The following is a 25,265-nucleotide window of genomic DNA, read 5'->3' as shown; positions in this document are numbered from 1 at the left end:
GATGGTCTCTGACTGAAATGGGTGGAAAACCATTCTTACCTCCTCCCTCCTGGAAACTCCCTACAACCAAATGGGGTCCCTCCCCAAATACTGCCAGGTGGGTCTTCCTTGTAACATTGCCCAGGAGCAGAGGCCATCTTTCTCACAAGATTGTGGGGGAGTGAATGAGATGGTGCAGGTGAGGTACCCAGAAGGTGGTTGGCACATATTAGGTGCCCAGGAAGCACAGCTATTAGTTTAATTAACACGCCCTTCTCAGACATTCCAGATTCGTTCCCAGGGAGGCTGGGAGCTTATGAATTCCAGGATGTATAATGCTTCCTTAGATTATGCTACCTGTGAGATGCCAGCATCTTCTGGTTCTTTTCCCCCTGGGATTGCTGCCCAAGCTCCTTTGGAAAACCTCTGTTGGGAAAGGCAACAGGCGACCTCCCATCCTTTTCACTTTGCAATTCTAGAAGAAGGGCAGCCTCACCCGCCTTCCTCGGTTTGCAAAAAGACCCATGGGATTCTCTGGGGAGTAACACTCGAGTACAGTTTAAATTGGGAGCTCTCAGGACATCAAAACGTGCTTCCTTTATTTTTTAAGTAGAGACTGGAAAAAACTGGCAAATGGGTCTTTGTAAATTCAGAAGGAGAAAAGATGATTTGATTTTTTTTTTTTTTTTGGTCATTCAGTTTCGGGGTGAGTGGAGGCACGGAGCTCTGCGCCGGATGGCGGGGCGGGGTGTTTTCTTATTGATGAAATGCACTGCGCAGGTCAACTCCGCAAACCGAAAAGGGAGAATCGGATTGCGGGGGCGGGGGGGTGTGGCAGGGGGATAAGCGCCTGTTCAGAGGGCCGTGGATGCGGACGCGCTTAAGGGAGAGGCGTGCCAGGAGAGCGCGGGAAAGACTGCCGGAGAGGCTAGGGTGCTTCTGCTCGCCGCGCCCGGGCTCGCGCAGCCCCTGGCCGGGCGAGGGGTGTCATGCGGGAGTGGGGTGGGAGGGGGCAGCAGGCGGGGCCTGCCACGTCACTTGGAGAGAGTGTGTTGGGAAGGAAGGGCAGAGCGGAGAGCCGAGCCGCTGCAGTTGCGGCGGCTGCAGCGAAGGCTTGAGCGCTGGGGAGGTGGGTCCGCGCGCCCCGGCCTCCGGGGCGGCCCCAGGGCCCCTCTCGCAGGCCGGCGGCGCGGCTCGGAGGGAGGCAGTGGCGGCCGTGGCGGCGGGAACGGCGACCTTGGCCAGCGGAACGCGCAGTGGCCGTTGGGCGGAGGCCGAGCCCCGCCGGGCGTCTTGGCCGAGTCGGAGGGAGGCACATCTGGGGCACGAGTCCCAGCGGCGGCAGGGGGTCTGGAGCCGTGGGAGCTGGGACGTGCTGACACCCAGGGCGGACCCCCGCGTCGCGGAGCCCAGTCTGGGGCGGGGCGAGAGGGGCCAAGCCACGCGTCTTTTTCGGGCGTCCAGCTGCACACGCGCCAGGCTGCGGTTCCAGGTACTCCAAGCTCCATCTGGCATCCGGCGCGGATACCTGGAGGCGCGGGGCCGAACCCTCCGCGCCCTGGTCGCCTCCCCAGACCTAGCCCGGCAGAGACCAGGGCTTCGGAACTCAGGGACCCGCCGCCGGGTCGGACTGCGAGCCCCACCCTACAAAGAGGGCGCCGCCGAGAGCTGGGAGGCGCCGCGGCGCCCGGGTGGTGGTCGTGTAGTGGGCGCCGTCCTAGCGGCGGGGAGCGCAGCGCGGAGGGGACATGCGATCGGAGAAATCCCTGACGCTGGCGGCGCCGGGGGAGGTCCGCGGGCCGGAGGGCGAGCAACAGGATGCGGGAGACTTCCCGGAGGCCGGCGGCGGTGGCGGCGGCTGCTGTAGTAGCGAGCGGCTGGTCATCAACATCTCGGGGCTGCGCTTCGAGACGCAGCTGCGCACCCTGTCGCTGTTCCCGGACACGCTCCTGGGGGACCCCGGCCGCCGCGTCCGCTTCTTCGACCCGCTGAGGAACGAGTACTTCTTCGACCGCAACCGGCCCAGCTTCGACGCCATCCTCTACTACTACCAGTCCGGGGGCCGGCTGCGCCGGCCGGTCAACGTGCCGCTGGACATCTTCCTGGAGGAGATCCGCTTCTACCAGCTGGGGGACGAGGCCCTGGCGGCCTTCCGCGAGGATGAGGGCTGCCTGCCCGAGGGTGGCGTGGACGAGAAGCCGCTGCCCTCTCAGCCCTTCCAGCGCCAGGTGTGGCTGCTCTTCGAGTACCCGGAGAGCTCGGGGCCCGCCCGGGGCATCGCCATCGTTTCCGTCCTGGTCATCCTCATCTCCATCGTCATCTTCTGCCTGGAGACGCTGCCCCAGTTCCGTGCAGACGGTCGAGGTGGAAGCAACGGTGGCGGCGTCTCCCCAGGGTCCAGGGGCAGTCAGGAGGAAGAGGAGGATGAAGGTGACTCCTATACCTTCCATCCTGGCATCGCCCCCGGGGGAATGGTGGCAGGGGGCTCATCCTCACTAAGTACTCTCGGGGGCTCCTTCTTTACCGACCCCTTCTTTCTGGTGGAGACGCTGTGCATCGTCTGGTTCACCTTCGAGCTGCTGGTGCGCTTCTCCGCCTGCCCTAGCAAGCCAGCCTTCTTCCGGAACATCATGAACATCATCGACCTGGTGGCCATCTTCCCCTACTTCATCACCCTGGGCACCGAGCTGGTGCAGCAGCAGGAGCAGCAGTCGGCCACTGGTGGGGGCGGCCAGAACGGGCAGCAGGCCATGTCCCTGGCCATCCTCAGAGTGATCCGCCTGGTCCGCGTGTTCCGCATCTTCAAGCTGTCACGCCACTCCAAGGGGCTGCAGATCCTGGGCAAGACGCTGCAGGCCTCCATGCGGGAGCTGGGCCTGCTCATCTTCTTCCTCTTCATCGGGGTCATCCTCTTCTCCAGCGCCGTCTATTTCGCGGAGGCTGACGACGACGATTCGCTCTTCCCCAGTATCCCGGATGCCTTCTGGTGGGCGGTGGTCACCATGACCACCGTAGGTTATGGGGACATGTACCCCATGACGGTGGGGGGCAAGATCGTGGGCTCGCTATGTGCCATCGCTGGGGTCCTCACCATCGCCCTGCCCGTGCCCGTCATCGTCTCTAACTTCAACTACTTCTACCACCGAGAGACAGAGCAGGAGGAGCAAGGGCAGTATACCCACGTCACTTGTGGGCAGCCTGCCCCGGACCTGAAGGCAGCTGACAGCGGACTTGGCAAGCCTGAATTCTCAGAGGCCACCCGGGAGCGGAGACCCAGCTACCTTCCCACACCACATCGAGGGTATGCAGAGAAAAGGATGCTCACTGAGGTTTGATGGATGCGGGCAGTGCCTGCATGGAAGGAAGACACCAAACACACCCTTCTGTAGGGACCCTTCTTATCCTCCACTACTCGCACCCCAGCTCCAGGTGACCTCCTGACTCCCTCACCCCACAGTGGTTGGCGCCAGGACCATACACCTGGACTGTCAGCCTTGTTACTTGACCCCTGCAGCATCCCAGGTTTCTCCATCTAAGTGACATTTTTGAAATTCTAATGGTGCCACCCATTCGTGCCCATCTTATGTCACATGGATGAGATTTCCATCTGACCTTCCCTCGAGACTCTGATTTTTCACGTTTGGGACTTGTGATGTCTCTAGGAAGAGTGACGTCGACAGGCTGGAAACCAGGCATACCTGGGTCTTGTTTCTCCTTAGCATCCTTGGCTTTGGGGCATGCACCCTCCCATCGTAGCTTCTGGCCACATGCTAACTAGCCGAAGCCGGTGGACAGAAACAGTACTCATCCTGTTGTTTTCCTCCAGTGCCCTGTAAGGTCGGCTGGTCATTCTGCAGAGAAGCCTTAGGAGAGCCTTCAGTTGCACAGCCTGAACATATGTTATCTGTCTCTAATCTTGGATGCAATTAGAGAAACTACGATGACACTTGGCCATTTGGAGGACGTGAGAGGTCAGTCCTGGACCAAAAGCGCCAGTGGATTCTTCTAGCGTGACCTGGCACGACAGACGTTAGTCTCTGGTCTCCACTTAGCTTTCTCGACTCTGATTCCCCTGACTCTCTGGCTTCCAGGAAGGCTCCTCCTTCTCAGAGCCAAATACTCTGTCTGTTCAGGTGCCTTCCTGTGCGGAGGAACTGACAAAGGGGAACCACGGAGCTGCAAGAAATGGCCGAACGGAACCAAGTACCTGGCCTGACCACTTCTTAGAGAAGCAGTGTCCCTTAGACAGTGCCATCTCAGAGCGGTGGAGGAGTCTTTTTGCTGACAGCAAATTCCTTTCCCTCACTTCCCCCAGCCCTCTCTAGCCTTCCATCCTTCTTCCTGGGAATCTGACTTAGGTTTGCAGCTGAAGGCTTGCTAAAGCAGACTCCAGCTTAAATCTGCCGCCAGGTAAAAGCACACATTGGATGCTAGCGTGGGTTTCTGTTTGCATTTTGCGGGCAATGAGACAGGCGGTTTAGAGTAAGGAAGAAGCATTGTTCTTTTGCTGACAGCCTCACCGGTAGAGGGTTTTTTTTTTTTTTTTTTTTTGCTGAGTCAGGTAAACATTGTCCTGCTCCAGCCCTGGAGATGCAGCCGTTGGCTGTCACCGGGGAGATGCCCGGTGGTGCCCCCACCTGGTCTGAGCCATCTTCTTCCATGGTGAACTGAACTGCTCTTCCTGTACCACCTGCCCACGTCCCCTTTTTCTCCTCTTTGCACTGCCATTCATTTGCTGCCTTGATCAACTGTGATGTACTGTTCTGAGCTCTCCTGGGTGCAGTTCAGAAACCGAAAGGACTGTTAACATGTTTTTAGTTTTATAATCTAGGCTTTAAGACTCCTTGATGAGATTTTTTTTTTCTAAAGCTTTTCTCGAAGAGCCAACTTACGAGGTACAGCCTCTTGAGGGTTTTCTTGAGAGACACTGTGTCTGGATGTTGCCGCACTTTACAGGGTAACTTGGGGGCCACAGTTCCACTTTGTGCCTCGGTGTCCCCACCCATTTGATGGGAACATTGATGTCTGTCCCCCCACCCCCACTTCTTGGGGAATGGCCCAGGAACTCAGCTTGGATCCTGGGGGTGATGCTATGCAAATGCGTGAACTTCTGTAATGATTTCTAGCTCGTTACCCTGCTTCCCCCTGTCCCATAGGCCAAGCCTCCTCCCAGGGTTCCCGCTTTGGGTCCAAAGCCCACATCCAGGCCATTCTGGGTCCTTAGCTTTTTAAATCCCTCCCTTGCCTCTTGAACTGGGCCTTATTCTTTGCTTCTTCCCCTTCAGCAAGGAAGATGCTCTTTGGAGCGATTCAGTGGCATCCTTTTAGGGCCAGCACCATCTTGATTGGGAGTTTGGCTTCTCCAAATCTGAAATGCAGTAGAAAATGCTCATGATTCACACACCTGCTCTGAGGCTATGAAGTGCCAGTTTTCCACATCTGTTCTGGAATATTACTCCTGACAGTTCAGGGGGAGGGGGGAAGAGAAGGCCCACCCAGAGGCAAAAGGGATGCTCACGTCGAGAGTGAATGTTGAAACATGGATGTGTCCTTCTCAGAATGGGAGTGTGTGTGTTTTCATCGTCCTCACCATTTCAAGTCAGAGCATGCCCGAGTGGAAAGGGTTTATGAAGAGCTGGGCTCTCTGGGGATTCTGGTTGCCGTAGCAACCTTCCAGACTGTTCTATCTTCTGATTTGGGCAGCCAGGGAGAACGAGAGACGATGTATTCCCAGCTTCTGAAATGGGGACGCCTCTCACATAACGTTGTTTAGGGGCTGGCAGGGCTGGGACAGGGATGTGTGGCCTTTGGAAAATGAGGGTAAGCAGATCCCCAAAGCTTCCTATCTGGACCTTTCTTCCTGGTTTCCCCAGCCCATCACTGGAGCTATCTCATCTCACTCGAGTCTTCAGAAACTTGAATGCTAGGCAACTGCCAGTTAGACCATATTCTCTCTTTCGAAATGGCCTTGGAGGGGACTAGCTTTTCAAGAGGCAGCTGCTACTAGTTTTAGTCCATAATAGCACCATGGAGCACTCACGTCGGCCCCTCCCTGCTCTAAGACAGAGAGATGATGCTTCTTCCCAAGGAAATGTCTAGCTCCTGGGAGGGACCTCATAGATGGTTCTTCTTAAAGACATCCAAGACAAACTGGGAGGCTGTGACCTGATCTACTTCCTCTGATGGATTTCGCCAAGTGACCCCCTTTGACTCTGAGCCTCTTGATGTGGATTTTGTTCCCTGAGCACCGAGGGAATCTGTGCCCCATGTCGCCATGACAGCTGGGGTGGCGTTTTCACAGCTGTCAGCAGAGGGGTTCAGGTCTTTGTTACACCTGACTTGGGCCGGCAGGAGCTCCCAGAGGTCTTCCTGGATCTGTCAGGCTCAGCTGAGACGTGGGGGGATTCCTTCTGCCTGAGAAGCCCCAGGAGAGAAGGGGACAGCTGGCCGTCTTTGCACCCGAGGTAGGTTCTGCTGCTGGGGAATTTCATTCTGGCTCAGTCTTTCAGGTCAAATGAGAACAGGAGTGGGGAGGGGCAGAAAGGGGGCGGGAGAGCGTGCATCTGGGGAGAGTGAAGCCTTTGACTGTCTTTCCTAAGCAGCCTCCTCGCTCTCTCTCTTTCCGTGTGTTTCTGTCTCCATCTATATTACTCTCCTCTGTTTCTGCTTGCACACTGCTATCTCCCTTCACTCCCCCTTCTAAATCACCCCCCCTTTTCCTCTGCATTTTTCCCCCCTTCCTTCTTCTCTGCAGTCTCACTTGCTCTGCCTTGCTTTCTTCTCACCTTTCTGGCTTTCCCTCATCTGCCATTTGAACCTCTTCTTCCTTCTTTGTGCATCTTTCTCTCACTTTCTCGGGAGCTGGGAGCACCTTGGGGCATTTCAGTGGGGCTCACTCTTTGCATTCGAGGATGGCTGTGACCTTGGGTGTTTGCTCAGAAGGTTGTTCTCCAGCTGGTGGACTCTCTGTTTTCCTGCCAGTACAGCATCCTGTCCTAGTGTGCTCACCTCTGGGGGCGGAGTCCTGAGTTTCTGAAGCAAGATGAGATTGCTGTGGGTTTAGAAAACATCTCTGATGAAATTTCCTGAATCTGCAAGTAGAAAATAGAGAAGGCGGGTTGGAGAGAAGAAAGAGAACCTCATATATTTCAGATAAATATTTCGCTTGTGTAGCACTGGACTCTGCTCACTCTGGGTCCCCAACCTTGAGAAGCTTGCAGAAGAGTTCCGGACAATGCACTATAGATACAGTGAAATAAACACAGGAAAGAGGATGTAGGAGGAAAGCATAGAGTGGAATTAACCTAGAAAAAGCCTTAATTTAAGGCTGGCCTTCTGAATGCCCTGAATTCACTCAAAGGTTCTCAGAGCTGTCTCTCTCAAATCCTGAAAACAGAACAAAAGCAGAGTTCATAAATCCTAGTGGTGTGAAGTTCAGGGGACGACTCTCCTTAGAAAGATGGCTTGAGATTCACCAACCGGTCTATAAGGAGGCTTTTTCTTTGTGCATCTCTTTGCTGGAGGTCATGTAGACTGAGTCCCACGTGTATCAGGATATTAGGTTTTTGGAGGGTTGTTCAGTTGTGTCCGACCCTTTGCAACCCCATGAACTGCAGCACGCCAGGCCTCCCTGTCCTTCTCCGTCTCCTGGAATTTGCTCAAACTCATGCCCATGGAGTTGGTGATGCCATCCAACCATCTCATCTTCTGCTGCCCCCTTCTCCTTCTGCCTTCAGTCTTTCCCAGCATCAGGGTCTTTTCCAATGAGGGTAATGGACATTTTCTAAAAGAGGATTGCAGTGACAGTTGTACTTCATAAGTTAACTCACAAAAGTCAGTGAATTGTTTTTTTTTTTTTTTTTTTTTTAAGTGACATGAGGCTAATAACCCCAGACTTTCATGTCTTGTCTGGGAGATGGTTTGGTTTTATGAATCTAGACGTTAAGCCTCTCTAAAGATGGACCAGATTGCATATTCGAGAAGGATGACAGTTTTTTTCTCTGCCGCATGGGGACACTTGAGAGCTTTCATGTTGCTCCCATCCAGTGCTAGGAACCATTTGTTTTGTTTTGAATTTTGACAATGAGACCATTGTGGGATTGACGTGCTCCTTTCTTTTGGCTCTGAAGACAGACTAAGCCATTTCTAGTCCATGTAGAGCCTGGGCAGCTTGTCTTGAACTAGGATAAACACGTTGGATGTGACTCGTGACAGCACAAAGACAATGAACTTGCCACCCCCCCCCCCCGCCCCCGCTCCTCCCCACCCACCCAAAGCTAAGGGGTTTATACTTCACTGGCAAAACCTCACAAACAAATGCAGAAAATTCCACCTCATCTCTGTTTCCCTGGAAACTCAGAGTTCCTTGAGAAATTACACAGGGGCCAAGGTGTTATTCTCCTGGTCTGCTCCCCACCCTCCAGCGGCTGATCGGGTGTTGCAGGCTTATGGCTCATTCAGAAAACAGGAGAAGCGGGGGTGAGGGTCTTCCCTTAGCCAGTCCTCCTCTTGGAGTGCTCATCAGATGCCATTGCTCTCTGCTCTCACTTGCCTTCCCCTCACTGATCCCTTCCTTCCCCTCCCCGCCCTTGGTGCTTTTCCTTACGTGACACCTTCCAGTCCTGCTATTTATCATGCCTTCTCTCGGCTGGCTGAGCCCTTGCTTTTGGCAATGTTTTGTCCCCCGGCATCTCTCCATAAATGCCAAGATAGATTTCCAAGGAACGCGGTCCTCCTGGGACAATCTGGCTGGAACCTGCCGGGCCGGCTCTGATTGGTTCTGACTGTGAGTTATTGCCTGGGGAAGCAAAGTTTGGTCTAATTCTAGCTTGTCAGGGTCACTTAGGGAAGGAAAAGAAACCCATTCTTTAAACTGAAGGATTTCCTCTCTCACTCCCACTTGACGCCGGGCTGCCCCAGGGTACGAGGCTCTCTTGGGGCAGAATTGGGCTGGAGCTTGGGGCTTCTCCTGAGAGAGAGCCTCTAGATGCAAGCCACTGGGAATGAAGACAGATGGGCTCCTAGTTCCTGTGTTATCATGTCTCGTGATGAAGCACTTTCCTGATCTGGGCCTGAGGTCCCTGCGGGGCTGGAGACGGTCATTTCTTTCCCCTCCCTTTGCTCTGAACTCCTAGAGAAGGGCGTTCTTGCCACCTCTTTGTTCCATATATTAAAAAAACCTTTTTGTTGGAGACTACTTGATTTACAATGTTGTGTTAATTTCAGGTGTACGGCAAAGTGATTCAGCTATGCCTATATGTATATCTACTCATTTTTTAAGATTCTTTTCCCACATAGGTCATTACGGAGTATTGAGCAGAGTGCCCTGTGCTATAAGTAGGTCCTTGTGAATTATCTTGGTGCTCATCCCTAGGAAGGAGATGAAAACCTATCAGTGAGTACCTTGGAAAGGTTTTCTAGAATGAGTGACTGCTTCTTTTAGAACAAGAAAGAAAAAGAGGCAGACACCTCAATACTGGTATCTCACCTTGGCCATCCATACTGGTCTAACCTTGGCTATCAGCATTAGCTATTGGAGGCCTAGCCCTGGTGGAATTTATGACAATTTAAAAAATTATTTTATTGAAGTATAGTTGATTTACAGTGTGTTAATTTCTGCTGTACAGCAAAATGATCAGTTATACATATATAGACATCCTTTTTAATATTCTTTTTCATCATGGTTTATCTATGACTTTTTTTTTTGAGCACGGCTCTGACCTCATCCTTGTTGCTATGGAGAGGGTTTTCCTTTCGTCTGTCACGCGCCCGGCGGACACTCTTTGCCTGGCCCTAGAAAATGTCTTGGAGCCTTAAGTGGCCTTCATCACAGGTGCAGGAAATGCAGACAGACCCTGTCTCTTTGGCGAGAGTGAAACCACCATCTCCAAGGAGCCTGCAGCCGAGCTGTCTACGGCGCTGCTATTTTTGACATGCCTGCTTGCTCCCAGGACCTGACAACCGCTGTCTCCAGGAGACAGACAAACCCTGCTTTTGGCAGCAGACATTTTGCTTTGGAAAAGAATACGGGAAGACAGTCCTGCAGCCGGGAGTGGTCGGTGCTGTGCCTTCCCGCTCCTCCAGGAGGCTGGCACCCGGCCAGTGGGGTGGTGAGTCTGAGGCTGGGGCGGCACCGCCATCTGGGAATCCATCCTGCCCCGTGGGAGTAGTCCTAACAGGGATGAGAATGGCATCTTTCATTTAAGAAAGCATCTCAGTTCAGTGCTTTCAGACATCATGTCTTATAACAGAGGTTAGGAGCCTGGACTCTGGAGCCAGTTGGCTGGGTTCAGATCCCACCTCTGCCGCTCACCAGTTGGGTGATGTAAACCAAGTTCTGGAACCTTCTGTGCCTCAGTTTCCTTCTCTATAAAATAGAGGCATAAAGGGGACAATCTCATAGGGCTGTTTCGAGGATTAGATGAGTTGATATGAGTACCCTATTTATGTAACACCAAGTAACACTATGCACACAGTGTGATGTAAGCAAGCACCACACAGAGGTTGATATTATCAGTGCTGTTATCCTTCAACAACCAAATGCAATGGGAAGGCTAGGCATTGTTTTCCTCTTTGGCAGAGAAGGCAGTTGAGGCTCAGTGGGCAAGTTCAAGGGCACCTGGCTACTGAGTGGTCCACCGCCCTCAGGTGAGACGTGATGAGCAGAACCTAGGAAAAGTCCAATGGATATTCAGCAAGAAGAGAGAATGAATCATGGTTCCTGAATGTGCACATAGCTTTTTGTTTGGCTGCGTCTCGAAGCATCCCTAGTTCCCCATCCAGGGATCAAACTTGCTCTTCCTGCATTGCAAGCATGGAATCTTAACCACTGGACCACCAGGGAAGTCCCATGTTTTGTTTTTTAAACAAAATTTTTGGCTTCGCTGTGCAGTATGCAGGATCCCAGTTCTCTGACCAGGGATCAAAACCGAGCCCCGTGCATCACAAGGCAGATTTTTAACCACTGGACCATCAGGGAAGTTCCCGATAGGCTTTTATTTACTTGCCAGTTTGTCTTTTGACTGAAAATCCACAGGCTTCCCATGCTGTTTTCCTTCTGGGGCTCTGAAGGCACAGAATTGCTCATGCATCTTTCTAGAGGGTCTTTCCTCACCCATCACTGTTCTCTTCCCCTCGTGTGTTAGCAGCCTGGGAGGGTGGGAGTGGCTCTCTTCTAGAGCCTTCCTCTAACACTTCCTTTGAATCCTCTTCTTTGGGACAAATGCAGGGTCTCACAGGTGACCCTCAGGACAGAACCCATAAGCTGGACCCTGGCTCAGAGTTTTTGTCTACAGTTCTAGCGGCTTTCAAAATCCCACTTCCCTGGTCCTCACCCTCAGCGTCCTTTTTTGTCCCACCGTGTCCTTTCTCCTTTGCAGTGGAGTACTTGCTGACATTCCTTAGTTGTTTTCCACTGTTTTTTCCTCCTTTCAAGGGCTTCCGCAGTGGTGCTAGTGATAAAGAATCTGCCTACCAATGCCGGAGATGCAGGAGATATGGTTTCCATCCCTAGGTCGGGGAGATCCCCTGGAGAAGGGCGTGGCATCCCACTCCAGTATTCTTACCTGGAGAATCCCATGAACAGAGGAGCCTGGTGGGTTACAGCCAATGGGGTCACAAAGAGTTGGACATTACTGAGTGTCTGAGCAATTTCCTCCTTTCAGAGGGTACAGGAGACCCTAGGGTCGAAAGAAGCTGCTCCCCACCTCCTTTGGTTTTCTGGTCTTCTTCCACTGCGACTGAAGGGCAGCTGCTGGCTTGGGGGTCTCAGTTCCGGGCCAACAGCTGTACACATCCTTAGCTCATTCCTGAGGCCACTGCAGTGTCCCGTGGGGGACCTGGCCCCAGACAGGAAATGGGACTGCCCTCCCCATCCTGAATTCAGAACTTCCTGGCTTCCTTGCTTTCAGAGTCAGAGAACTTAGGTCTGAACCATCTGTTAGCTGTACCTTGTTTAAATCTCTCCATGCTTCTGTTTACCATCTGCAAAATAAGGAAGCAAATTCCACTCAGCCCACCTGGTGGTTGCGAGGTTGCAAGCGAAAACATTTCCCAGGCCACACACTCTCAAGAGAGCCTGGCTCCCCACTCTGCCAGGCAGCCGATGGGGATTCAGTGACACTGATCGGCCACCCAGAGTGACCAGCCACCTGCACCTCAAAGAAAGGGCATCCCAGGTGATTTCATTTTCGTTCTCTGAAACCAACATTGAAATGAAATACAGCATAAAAAATAGACTCAGGATATAAACTTTTAAGCTTGAAGGCTCTTTTCTTAAAGGATTCATTGCAGAATCTCTAAATAAATTGTGCGTAAGACATGATTTAATATAGAGAGATTAAAAGATGCTTGCTCCTTGGAAGAAAAGCTGTGACAAACCTAGACAGTGTATTAAAGAGCAGAGACATCACCTTGCCAACAAAGGTCCTCATAGTCAAAGCCATGGTTTTTCCAATAGTCACGTACGGATGTGAGAATCGGACCATAAAGAAGGTGAGTGCCAAAGAATGGTTGCTTTTGAACTGTAGTGCTGGAGAAGACTCTTGAGAGTCCTTTGGACAGGAAGGCGATCAAAGCAGCCAATCCTAAAGGAGATCAACCCTGAATATTCAATGGAAGGACTGATGCTGAAGCTGAAGCTCCAGTACTTTGGCCACCTGATGCAAAGAGCAGACTCACTGGAAAAGACCCTGATGCTGGGAAAGACTGAGGGCAGGAGGAGAAGGGAGTGACAGAGGATGAGATGGTTGAATGGTATCACCGATTCAATGGACATGAGTTTGAGCAAACTCAGGGAGATGATGAAGGACAGAGAAGCCTGGCGTGCTGCAGTCCATGGGGTCACAAAGGGTCAGACGTGGCTTAGCGACTGAACAAACAACAAAAATCACAGGACCAGAGTCAGACAGAGTAAAGTTTCCAGAGGCCATGGTAGCTGAGTCATAAATCAGACAGACACTCATCGGCTGCTTTAAGGCAATTTGGTATCCCTGGGAAGAGAGAAAAGTCTGGTGTGCTTGGGAAAAATCGTGTGGGCTGTGAGGTTTGCTCTCTGCTGTAGGGGGTGTGTCAGGCTTTTCAGGAGCTACATTGTGTGTGGTGAGCCCAGCTTCTCGTTCACTCCTAGACCTCAGGCAGTTGCCCTCTGCTCATTGGAAGGGTGTTCCTTTACTGTTTTATTTTGTTTTTTAAAAGTTTTTTTTTTTTTTTGGATGTAGACCATTTTTAAAGCCTTTGCTGAATTTGTTACAATGTCGCTTCTGTTTTATGTTTTGGTATTTTGCCTTCATGGCATGTGAGATCTTAGTTCCCCGACCAGGGATTGAACCCGCGTCCTGCTGCACGAGAAGGTGAAATCTTAACCACTGGACTGCCAAGAAGTCCCCGTCTGAAGTCTGGGAGTGAATGGGAACCTGGGCTCCTCATGTACATGCCTTACTTTTTATTTTACTTTCAGTTCAGTTCAGTCACTCAGTTGTGTCTGACTCTTTGCAACCCCGTGGACTGCAGTACGCCAGGCTTACCTGTCCATCACCAATTCCTGGAGCTTGCTCTAATTCATGTCCATCAAGTTGGTGGTGCCATCCAACCATCTCATCCTCTGTCACTCCCTTCACCTCCTGCCCTCAGTCTTTCCCAGCATCAAGGTCAGTTCTTCACATCAGGTGGCCAAAATATTGGAGTTTCAGCTTCAGCATCAGTCCTTCCAATGAATATTCAGGACTGATTTCCTTTAGGATGGACTGGTTTGATCTCCTTGCAGTCCAAGGGACTCTCAAGAGTCTTCTCCAACACCACAGTTCAAAAGCATCAATTCTTCGGCATTCAGCTTTCTTTATAGTCCAATGCTCATGTCCATATGTGACTACCGGAAAATCCATAGCTTTAACTAGATGGACCTTTACATCACTAGACATGGCAAAGTAATGTTTCTGCTATGCTGTCCAGGTTGGTCAGAGCTTTTCTTCCAAAGAGCAAGTGTCTTTTAATTTCATGGCTGCAATCACCATCTGCAGTGATTTTGGACCCCCCAAAATAAAATCTCTCACTGTTTCCACTGTTTCCCCAACTTTTTGCCATGAAGTGATGGGACTGGAGGCCACGATCTTTGTTTTTTGAATGTTGAGTTTTAAGCCAACTTTTTCACTCTCCCCTTTCACTTTCATCATGAGGCTCTTTAGTTCTTTGCTTTCTGCCATAAGGATGCTATCATCTGCATATCTGAGGTTATTGATATTTCTCACAGCAATCTTGATTCCAGCTTGTGCTTCATCTAGCCTGGGATTTCACGTGATGTACTCTGCATAGAAGTTAAATAAGCAGGGTGACAATACACAGCCTTGATGTACTCCTTTCCCAATTTGGAACCAGTCTGTTGTTCCATGTCCAGTTCTGTTGCTTCTTAACCTGCATACAGGTTTCTCAGGAGGCAGGTAATATGGTCTGATGTTCCCATCTCTTGAGGAATTTTCCACAGTTTTTTGCACACAGTCAAAGGCTTTGGCATAGTCAATAAACAGAGGTAGATGTTTTCTGGAACTCTCTTGCTTTTTGGATGATCCAGCAGATGTTGGCAGTTTGATCTCTGGTTCCTCTGCTTTTTCTAAATCCAGCTTGAACATTTAGAATTTCATGGTTTACTTACTGTTGAAGCCTGGCTTGGAGAACTTTGAACATTGCTTTGCTAGCGTGTGAGATGAGTGCAATTGTGTGGTAGTTTAAGCATTCTTTGGCATTGCCTTTCTTTGGGATTGGAATGAAAACTGACCTTTTCCAGTCCTGTGGCCACTGCTGAGTTTTCCAACTTTGCTGGCATATTGAGTGCAGCACTTTCAGAGCATCATCTTTTAGGATTTGGAATAGCTCAACTGGAATTCCATCACCTCCACTAGCTTTGTTCATAGTGATGCTTCCTAAGGCCCACTTCATTTTGCATTCCAGGATGTCTGGCTCTAGGTGAGTGATCACACCATCGTGGTTATCTGGGTCGTGAAGATCTTTTTTGTATTTTAATTTACTCTTTATTTTTTCTTTCCGCATCTGCACTGCCCTGGTACATGGTTTTACATATGTGCAGGATTCCAAACAGCTGTCACAAAGCGCCTAACCTGAGATTTCACAGCTACTTCTGACCACATGTCCTAAATCAAAGATGATGGGACACTAAGAAATACTGGACACGACAGTTATGTCTTGGTAAAGCTGGAAAGAATAGAAATAAATAAACAAAACAGAAGAAATGTTGGAAGAGTTCACATGCAGTGTTGGATTTTTGTTTTCTTCTGAAGAATAATAGGTCTGGTCTCCTTGGGCTTGTGTTTCAGTTTTCTAACATTGGTCAGAAGCACTGAACACAGTCACTGCTTCAGAAGGGCGGAGTGATCCCTTTTTTTAAAAAAATTATTATTTATTTGGCTGCACTGGGTCTTAGTTACGGCACGCAGGATCTTCAGTCTTTGTTGCAGCATGCAGTGTCTTGAGTTGAGGCATGTGGGATCTAGTTCCCTGACCAGGGATTGAACCCAGGCCCCCTGCACTGGGGGTGTGGAGTCTTAGTCACTGGACTAAGGCGCTCTTGCCCGGTGCCCATGGAGGCACTGTGCCTGTAGTGTTGGGCTTCTCTTGGGAGGAAGACCTCTTCCTACGTGTGCATTTGAACCCCGGGCTGGAACATCAGAGACTGAACCATGGTGCCCTGGCCTCCTCCATCTGGTGTGGCCACTCTTGGGAGCCTTCCTGCGGGATCATGTTGGACTGAGTCACAGCAGACTGTAAGATCGGGGTGGGAGGAGGGTAGTTATCAGACACAGACAGTGGGAGGGAGTAGAAGTGAGGGCTGGCAGCTGGGGAGGAGACAGTCACAACTCCAGACGAGAGGTGTGGCTGCAGGGGAGCAGGGACCTCCCAGCAATCAAGAACACGCTCAGTTAATGTGCAAATATAATGTACAAATATAACACCCTGGGGCTCTCTGCCATCACCCTTGTGTAGGTTCTCAGCACCCAATGTTAGAATTATTGCAATGTTAGTCGCTCAGTCATGTCTGAGTCCTTGTGACTCCATGGACTGTAGCCCACCAGGCTCCTCTGTCCATGGAATTTTCTAGGCCAAAATACTGGAGTGGGTAGCCATTTCCTTCCCTAGGGAATCTTCCCGACTTAGGGATCGAACCCAGGTCTCCTGCATTGCAGGCAGATTCTTTACCATCTAAGCCACAAGGGAAGCCTAGAATTATTGCAATAAGACCATTCAATTTGGGGAAAAAAGAACACCCTAAGTTACATGTTCTGTTCAATTATGTGGGCAAGGAGACAGCAATAAAGGGTTTCCATCAAAATGACTAGAATGAGAAAAAAGGAAAACTGTGGTGTTGGGATATTTCCCATTTGAAGATGACCTCCTGCATCTCTGATGTCAGATCACTAGGTGTCCCCCATGCCTGCCGGCTGGGAGCGGGAGAAAATTGAGAGAGGGCATTCCTAAAGTGGGACCATATGGCTTTCTTGGGTCATCACTTGTTCGCAGCCCGGACTCTGCATTTGTTGGCTGTCTGGAACATCATGACCCTGCTGTCAGCCCCAGACCCCTTCTTGTCCTTCTGAGATTATTCCCAGTGAGTTTTGGCTCCCAGGGGAACTCTTGTGTTTGTGAGATTTACTGGCCGAAAGTTAAATCATTGTAGAATTGGATCCATGTCCAACATATCGCCTTGGGAGGCAGATAAGAAAGTCTCCCTTTTTTCAGTGCTTTACGGGTAATTTCATTGCGATATTTCAGGGCTAGAATTCAAATGGAAAGTCTCAAAAGCAATTTGAGCTGCAATCAGCTCAAATTCCTCCGGATTCCAAGAGAGGTGAGGTCATCCCTTACCAGGGACAGCTTTCACTGCAGAAAACCCAAGTTGAAAAGAATTCTATAACCCTTCCTTCCATTCCCCTTAAAATATCTGCTGTTTCCAGGAGTGTGGAAAAAATGAAATCAGGTTGGACTTAAAGGAAATCCATCATGGGCCTTCCATCTTAATGCTTCTCTGCCTCACTTTTTCTAATAGGTGCACTTCTAAAAAGTTGCTGTTTTTGTTGTGTGAGTGTGTGTGTGTGTGTGTGTGTGTGTGTGTGTATAAAAATAATAGATTCACTTTCTGTCAGAGGTGTTTTCAATGGTAAGGAGCCTTTTCGCATTAAAAAAATCACAGTATAGCTAAACTTACACGAGGCTATTTGGTCTATAGAAAAAGGAACCTTGACTAGTTCGTGGCACGCTTTCTATGAATACCATCCTGATTTCCTTTCTCTAATGGCGGGTAAAGGGATACTCTCATATTAGAAAGATTTGAGAAAGAAAGAGCGTCTCTATTTGTTGGCAGAAGCAGGGGATAGTTTTCAAAATGCATCTTCAAAAGTGGAAACTTGAGGAGACTCTGACCATTTTCATGTCTTTCTTACTGCATTTTGACTCTAGGTGCTGAACCTGCCAGGATTCCGACGTGTGCGAGTTTCGTCACTCAGTCCTGTCCGACTCTTTGTGACCTCATGAGCCTGCCAGGCTCAGGAAATGGCATTGCCATTTCCTCCTCCAGGGAACCTTCCTGATTCAGGGATTGAACCCACATCTCTTGGGTCTCGTGCGTTGGCAGACGGATTCTTTACCGCTGCGCCACCTGCAGCATTGCATTTTCTGTCCCTGAGGCAGTGTCAGGTGAGGCAGGATGGGAGATTTGAGGACACAGTTCTGAGCCCCTAGTTCCTCTGTAAGCCCAGTCGGAAGAGGTGATCTCAGCCAAGCCGGGAGTCAGCGCCCAGTGCTGCCACCCTCTGGCTCTGCCGCTGTGTGGCCTTGGGTGTGTTGGGAACCTCTCCGAGCCTTTTCTTCCCTGTAAAAACATCCCTCATGGTGGCCAGTGGAATGCACTGAGGCAGAGCTGACCCATGTGTCACACGGCCTGGCAAGCATCCAATCAGAGAGCAGTATTGTTTCCATGGTCTCTCTTTTCTTTCCCTGGTTCAGTGGGGGTGTTGAGGCTTCAATCGGCAAGCGTCTGAAAACTGTCCAACCTTTCGGAATGGTGGAAACCACTCAGAGCTCTCATAAATTAGTCTTTTGGGAGATATGAGTATATATAATAGTTTCTCTCGCTTTGTAGATTTAGATTGGCTGACCACGATCCAGCTATTCAATCATCAGATACTTGACTGTCACAGAGGAGACTCATGGAAAGTGGTTTAATGCCCTTTTTGACTTGAAAACTACTTCCAGGCTAAAAATGCCAGCAGAAGAGAGTATCCAAGGATTCTAGTAAATCCCTTTGAAAAGGATGTAAGCAATGAGGCAACATATCCCCGGGAGCAGTGAGAGCCTCCAGCTCACTTAGGAATTAACTGAACGTGTGAGTAAGCGAGTGTAGACAGATCTGGGGCTCAGCTGGTTACCTGCCTGGCTAGTGGGTCCAGGTGGGGTGCTACCTGGGGTGCCCAGCAGCTCATTGACGTGCCTTTTGTTATGTGTTTGGAGTCGATGTTCTTTGAAATTACAACACAAACTGGTGGAAAATATGATTCAATTTACAGAGAACGTATTTCTTTGTATGCAGCATTTCAGGAGTGTGTTTCATTTGCATGGAAGTCAGTTGAGCTCCATGGTAAATACGTAGAAAATAAGACAAAATGACGTGGAATAATTGAATAAGAAGAGACTTCCAGAAGTCAGGGAATCCAGTACTCCGCCTTGCACTTGAGTAAGCTCCTAATTATCCCAGGCCTCTTCTTCTTCTTTTTCATATTTATTTATTCGGTTGCACCTGGTCTTAGTTGCGGCACGTGGGATCTAGTTCCCTGACCAGGGATCGAACCTGGGCCCCCTATATTGGGAGCCCAGAGTCTTAGCCACTGGACCACCAGGCAAGTCCCCCAGGCCTCTTCTGAGACTTCCCCAATGAGAATCCGTATCCTACACCCCTTCCAGGACATGCGTTTGGGCTTCACAGCCTTTGTTTTCGGGACTTTTCCCTCCTATGTCAGTTACACATCGCCTGTGGTATTTTAACTTCCTTGTGTTTTTTCTTCTGCTGCAATGTATACTCAGCTGACCGCATTACCTAGAATAGCTCCTTCTGTCAGTTCCTCAAGGTGATCTGCAGAGCACCAGTCCAACATTCCCACGGGAACAGAATCTCTGGGCATGATGCCCGTTTCAGAAATGATCGTCCCAGTGGTTAAGAATCTGCCATGTGATGCAGGGAATGCAAGTTTGATCCCTGGTCAGAGAACTAAGATTCCACATGCCGAGAGACAGCTAAGCCTGCACGCCACGACTACTGAGCCCGCGTGCTCCGGCACCCACGAGCAGCAACTGGAGAGTTTGTGGGCCGCAACAAAAGATCCTTCACAAAACAAGGAAGATCCCAAGTGCTGCAACTAAGACCCAACCCAGCCAAATAAATTAAAAAAAAAGAAAAGAAAAGAAAACAAGCACTGCCTCTGAGAGATACAGAGGCATATGTGCAGAAGATTAAAGCCTCTGAGAAGTCCTGCAACAAGTAAAGCTATTTCACTTCTCAAGTCAGTGCTGTTCAAAGTATTTTTTATTTTTAACTGCAGAAGCTCCACCTCTTTTTGGAGGGAACTTCTATTCATGTCCCACAAAAAAACCCTGCAATCCAAGGAATATTAATACATTTCGAGAAAGTCAAAGAGATCTGAAACTCACGGCAATGGATTTGAGTCCGTGAAACCTCAGCCCTTTAAATAAGGTCTTCTCAAATTGATCGTTGTAGACCTCCTTAGCAACCCTCTTCAAGTTTTCCACACTCCTCTTAAGTTTGTGCAGAGGCTTACAGAATCAGTGAGTTGATAAGGCTCTGAATAATGTGAAAGGAGACATTCCCTCCCCTGGTGACCTTTCTCTTAAGTAGAAGTCCTTGAGAAAAAGAACTGTAAGCGCTGTTCTTCATTAGAGGTGAAGTTTATGTTCTGCTTTGCTTACAAGTGGCCACACTTCAGATACACTTTGCCAGTGGATGACTGACTTCAGGGTTGCCTTACGGTGCTACCAGTTTGATTTCCATGCACATTGTTAACCAAATCAGAGATTGCACGTGTGTGTGCTAAGTTGCTTCAGTCGTGCCTGACTCTGTGCGACCTCACGGACTGTAGCCTGCCAGGCTCTTCTGTCCATGGGATTCTCCAGGCAGGAATACTGGAGTGGGTTGTCATTTCCTTCTCCAGGGAATCTTCCCGACCGAGGGATCGAACCCAGGCCTCCTGGGTCTCCTGAATTGCAGGCAGATTCTTTACCACGGAGGCACTGGGGAAGTCCCTTTTGTGCTTGGAGACAAAAGGAGAGGATGTGGTTGCTCTTGACCTGCTGTTGCCTTTGTCTCGGCTCCTCTTCTGAACATCCTGGACCGTGAGGAGGAGCTTCTGATAACTGATGGTTTCATCTTTAAATCCACCAAGAGTCAGAACAAGTAGACTGTGGAAAAAGTGGGAATCACATTTAATTCTGGGTGTGTCACTGGCTTGCTGTGACCCTGAGCAGGTCGCCTGCCTGGCATTGGGCAGGTATTAACTGTCGGTATGATTCTGTCCCAGTCTTCATCTGTACAGTGAGGTGGTTGCATTAGACAATTTTTGAGCTTTTGCTGGAAAATTCTGTGGGCGCTCAAGCCTATTCATTAAATGTACAGCTGGTTCCCTTGATCACTTGGCCAACTTTATTGCTTGACTTTCGCCACTAGAGTGATCTTTTAAAGAGAGAGTGGGCGTTAACTTACAATTTCAACTTTACATAGAATCATTCAGTTTCAGAGGTTATCTACTCCAGTCTCTTATTTTACAAAGATCAGAACTTAACACTTAAAAAATACACTGAGTTGGTTATAGCAAAGTCTTGGAAGCGGTCATAGCTTTTTATGTGATACCAAGTATGATAAATCCCTTCCCTCTGCTTCTCAGTTACTTTCCCTCTCTCTCCATCTTCCCTCCTCCTCCCTCCTCTCCATCTTTCCTCCTTCCCTCCCTCCCTTCCTTCTTGTTTTCTTAGATGAAGTCTTTCTTAGTCATTAAGTGATTTCCAGATCTTTTAAATCTCAGAGTAGCAAAATAAGCGTTCCTTGGTGTTGTCTGTGTCAGAATCTTGGCTTTATGACTGGAAAGACATGGGGTGTGGACGGACGCTTCTGTGTTAAGGAGAAGCAGGGAATGCAGACCAGCAGAGATGCTGATCTAGTATCCTCTTGGGTCTCTGGCTCCCCACTTGCAGAGGGAACCTGTAGAAAAGACAAAGCCAAGTAGGTACAGCTCTTTGGTGTCTTCAAAGTAGGGCTGACTCTTTCTGTTTCTGGGTAACCCCGAGGGCGGGTGTTGGACTGTTTGCTGGGATGTTCCCACTGGCCATGCAGTTTCTCTGATAGGAAGGTCTGTCCAGCTCTGCCCTTTCAGCTCAATCCCGGGAGCTGGGGCTGCACTTCGGGACCAGGGTCCCTATTGAGCTGGCTCCCGGTCCTGCCCAGCTCCCAGTCCTGGTGCTTCCTGGTGTTTGTGCATCATCTTTATCCCATTTTGCCTCGCTTCCTACTGCTGGTGCAGCCCAACAAGCAGCAGAGGTCTGGCCAGAGATAGAGAAAGCCCATGTGCACTCCGAGCACACTGAACAAACGGCTTGAAACAAACAGTTTTATTTACTGACTTTAGAAGTTGTATCTGCTCATTATGGAAAACTAGTGCAATTTAGAAAAGCATAAGGAAGAAAATAAAAGTTCCCACAGTCCCATAACCAGACTTTCAGTGTTGGTATTTTGCTGGTTTTCCTTCCAGACCAGCTTTGTCTCTGCGTCTCTCTCCATTGAGACCCATTTTGTATTTCATTAAAAAAAAAAGCTCCATATTTTGTCTCTCATTTTCTCATGCAATTATCACATAGATCCACCATCATTCTGGTAACCTACCGCTTACTGTGGGTCATTCTGGTTGTTTGCTAGCTTTTTGTTCTAAGTGATGCTACAGTGGACATTTTCCTCTATATAAGTGTTCACATTTATGATTCTCTCCTTAGGTTGTGCTCCTCCAAGAGTCAAGTACCATAGATAAATTGAGCAAATTATTTTCTATACCTCAGCTTCCTCACCTATCATAAAGCAGCAACAGAAACAACAACGAGTAAGAGCAGGAGACACTGCACCAGCGTGGCGGGTGCAGCCACATTTCTAAGAGCTTCGCCTGCACTGACTTGTTTGCTTTCCCAGCAGCACTGTGAGAATCTCCACCCCAGAGGACCGCTGGTCCAAGTCTCACGGTCCAGGCATTCTAGCTGTAGTATCCGTGCTCTTAACTTCCCCGTGAGATAGGGAACAGTCCCCAGGTCTCTATCCAGTCCTAAGGTCATCTACCTCATTTATTTCTACGTTAGCCGTGTTCCCAAGTAACATGGTTGCCTGGTGTGAGTTCCTGACTCCTTAAATCCTTGAATCCTCTTCACCCTGGCATTTGTGTGTTTCGTGGGATTGGTGTGTGTGTGTGTGTGTGTGTGTGTGTGTGCGCACGTACACACACTTACGTAATCTTAGGAATGGAGCAGAGCCAACAGAGAGAGTATGGGGCAGAAAAGCCTGGATATCTGTTGACAAAATAATGAAACACGGTTATTCGGTGTTATTCGTCAAGGATAACTCATCTCAGCCTCTATGGCTGGGAAACTGGTCACGTTAGAATTGGGCTGTCAGTCCAGTGGAGCAGGAATGGGGTGGGGAGCGCTGTCTAGCGCCACCCCGTCCCCAAAGCACATGTCTGTGTGTATTCCCTGAAGAGGGCACGTCCCCTCCCCGAGCGGCTCTGCCCAGAGCAAGGTGATGCCCGCAGGTGTGACTGTTCATCCTGCAAGGAAGAGGGGATCACAGACACGTCACAGAATGATGGTCTGGGCTGCCTCATCATGGTGTTCAACACAGAGACCCCTTGGCCTCCCAGAAACCCCGACGCAGGAGGTCTGGGGGAAGCTGAGGGTCTGCTTCTCTAAGACGTGTGTGCCTCATGACTGTCTTCAGGAAACCTGAGGAGATCTGAGGTGGTGGGTCTCCACCTTTCCAGTGCTTCAGAATCACCCTGAAGTGTTAGTCACTTCAGTCATGACCGACTCTTTTCGACCCCGTTGACTGTAGCCCGCCAGGCTCCTCTGTCCATGGGGATTCTCCAGGCAAGACTACTAGAGTGGGTTGCCATGCCCTCCTCCAGGGGATCTTCCCAACCCAGGGATTGAACCCAGGTCTCCCACGTTGCAGGCAGATTCTTTACCTTCTGAGCCACCAGGGAAGCCTGAATCACCCTGGGAGCTTTATTTTTAAAAGTACCGCTTTCTGCCCCCTTTGCTGTCTTAACACCTTCTCGCTTCTCCAGTTTGAACCACTGATCTAGGATGCAGTCAAGAAGCAACACTTAAAAAAACAGCTTCTCGAGAGACTGTAGGGTACAGCCGCATTTGGGGACCACTGGTCTAGGAGGTTCTGGCGCTCATGCTTTTATACCTTCACCTTTAAGTGCCCTTCACATTTTATAAAACTCTATCGCAACAGGACATCACAACAGTTCACCGAGACCAGCAGAGCAGGCATTTTTATGACTTTCCTCGGCCCAGAGAGGTTGACTGAATTGCCCGAAGTGGCACAGCTTCCCCACCAGTCAGAGCAGAGATTCCCTGCCCAGCCCCGGCCAGTCCCGCCCGACCCTTTGGGAAGGGGCAGCCTCTCTTCCCCTGAAGATCTTGCAGGATGGAATTATCTCAGCCCCCTTCTTGTGGAGCTTCCCTCTTTGCCTTCTCACCCACATCCCTTCTACCGCAGCCCTGCCTCCTCCTCAGAGAGCTCCTCGTGAAATGGTGCCAGTCACCTCTTTTCCCCAAGCTCCACCCCCACGTAACAGATGATGGCCCCAAGGACAAAGGGGTCTGACCCCCAGCCCCAGACCTAGCCATTCATGGCTGATCCTCTGCATTAGTGCCTGGCAGGAGCCAGCAGAGCCGCATCCAGCAGCAGCTGCCCGGGACTCCCTCTGCTTTTCCCCTGCTGTCACCTCCCATCTGAATTCTCCCTCCACCACCAAAGCTTCTCTCCTGCACCTACTCCCCTCCCACCACCCCCCGCCCCCAGGATAGCCTTCAGGCCCACCTGAGTCCTTCCTGTGAGCCCCTGCAGTGGCGGGTCTCCTCTCTGGACATCTGGGACAGACTGGTGCTTGACAACGTGGACCAGGTTGAGGAGGACAGAAGCAGGTACCTGTATACGCTCTTCTCTATCCATCCTCCACCCAGGAACCAGCTATTGGCTCACACTCTCCCCCGACTCAAAGCGACGACTTCTGCTTCTCTTTCCTCTTCCTTCCCTTGTTCAAACCTTTCCCCTCATGCAGGCAGGATCCTGGACCAGCTCCCAGGGACTGCAGGCTCCGTGTCAGAACCCTGCATCCTTGGTCCCTGGGACGCTGAGAGGGCGGAGGGGGTAGGGAGGAGGCGGGGTTTTGCGCTGCAGGCTGCGGAGCTGTCCCGGGAGGAGGTGCAGGTGCAGAGGCCCTGCTTCCCTTTACTTGCTCAGCATCCTTGTGACAGGTGACGGCACCCCCTGGCAGATACCAGCAGCGGCTGCAGCATCAGAGCAAGTTCCAACCCTGCCTCTCTGACTCGCGAGCCTTGAGGCCTTCTTTCTTCTTTGATGCTTTGTGTTCCTCAGCTATAACATGGAGAGCATCGTGCTTAAAAACTTGAACAAAACTGACTTTCTGGGCACAGAGAAGCAGGGCAGGGGATGGCAGCAGTCCTGGGAATTGGTAGGATGGAGGAAATGCCTTATTCAGTGTCTGGTACCCACTCATTCTTTTTTAACAGACATTTATAATGGGCCCACATGAGCCAAACCCTGGAGAATCAAAGGTGAGCAGGGCTTTAATATCTTGAGGAAGGAGTACGTGGCAGACATGAGTAGATAGCTGGCCACAGCACAGTGTGCTCAGTGGTGGAAGCTAGGGGGACAGGCTTTCCATGAAGCCCAGGTCCTGCCCTGTCGTTCCCTCTCATCACCCCTGAGCTCTGACTGTGTGTTGCTGTTGTTGTTCACTCAGTCGTGTCTGACTCTCTGCGACCCCATGGACTGCAGCACGCCAGGCTCCCCTGGCCTTCACCATCTTCCGGAGCCTGCTCAGACTCATGTCCACTGGTCGGTGACGCACAGGCAAACACTGATGCAGGAATCAAGGAACAACTTTATTAGCACCAAAGCAGCACTCAGATCCTGCAGCTCGGGGCGC

The 25,265-nt window shown here is 50.3% G+C and overlaps 1 protein-coding gene across 4 annotated transcripts in view; it reads left to right on the top strand.

Moving 5' to 3' along the window:
- Nucleotides 1–729: 729 nt before the first annotated feature.
- KCNA6 (potassium voltage-gated channel subfamily A member 6) overlaps nt 730–25,265 on the top strand; it is a 43,166-nt gene continuing 18,630 nt past the window's right edge. For 2 of the 4 annotated variants that reach the window (XM_061418176.1, XM_061418177.1), the window contains exon 1: nt 730–6,443. In XM_061418176.1, the coding sequence (XP_061274160.1) occupies nt 1,728–3,314 (1,587 nt within the window). In that variant the 5' untranslated portion in view covers nt 730–1,727 and the 3' untranslated portion in view covers nt 3,315–6,443. The remainder of the gene's footprint in view (nt 6,444–25,265) is intronic. The other 2 variants (XM_061418178.1, XM_061418180.1) reach the window with 1 other exon arrangement.

This window comes from Bos javanicus, chromosome 5, assembly GCF_032452875.1.
Source record: "Bos javanicus breed banteng chromosome 5, ARS-OSU_banteng_1.0, whole genome shotgun sequence".
NCBI lineage: Eukaryota > Metazoa > Chordata > Mammalia > Artiodactyla > Bovidae > Bos > Bos javanicus.
This window is presented reverse-complemented; position numbering and strand designations above follow the sequence as displayed.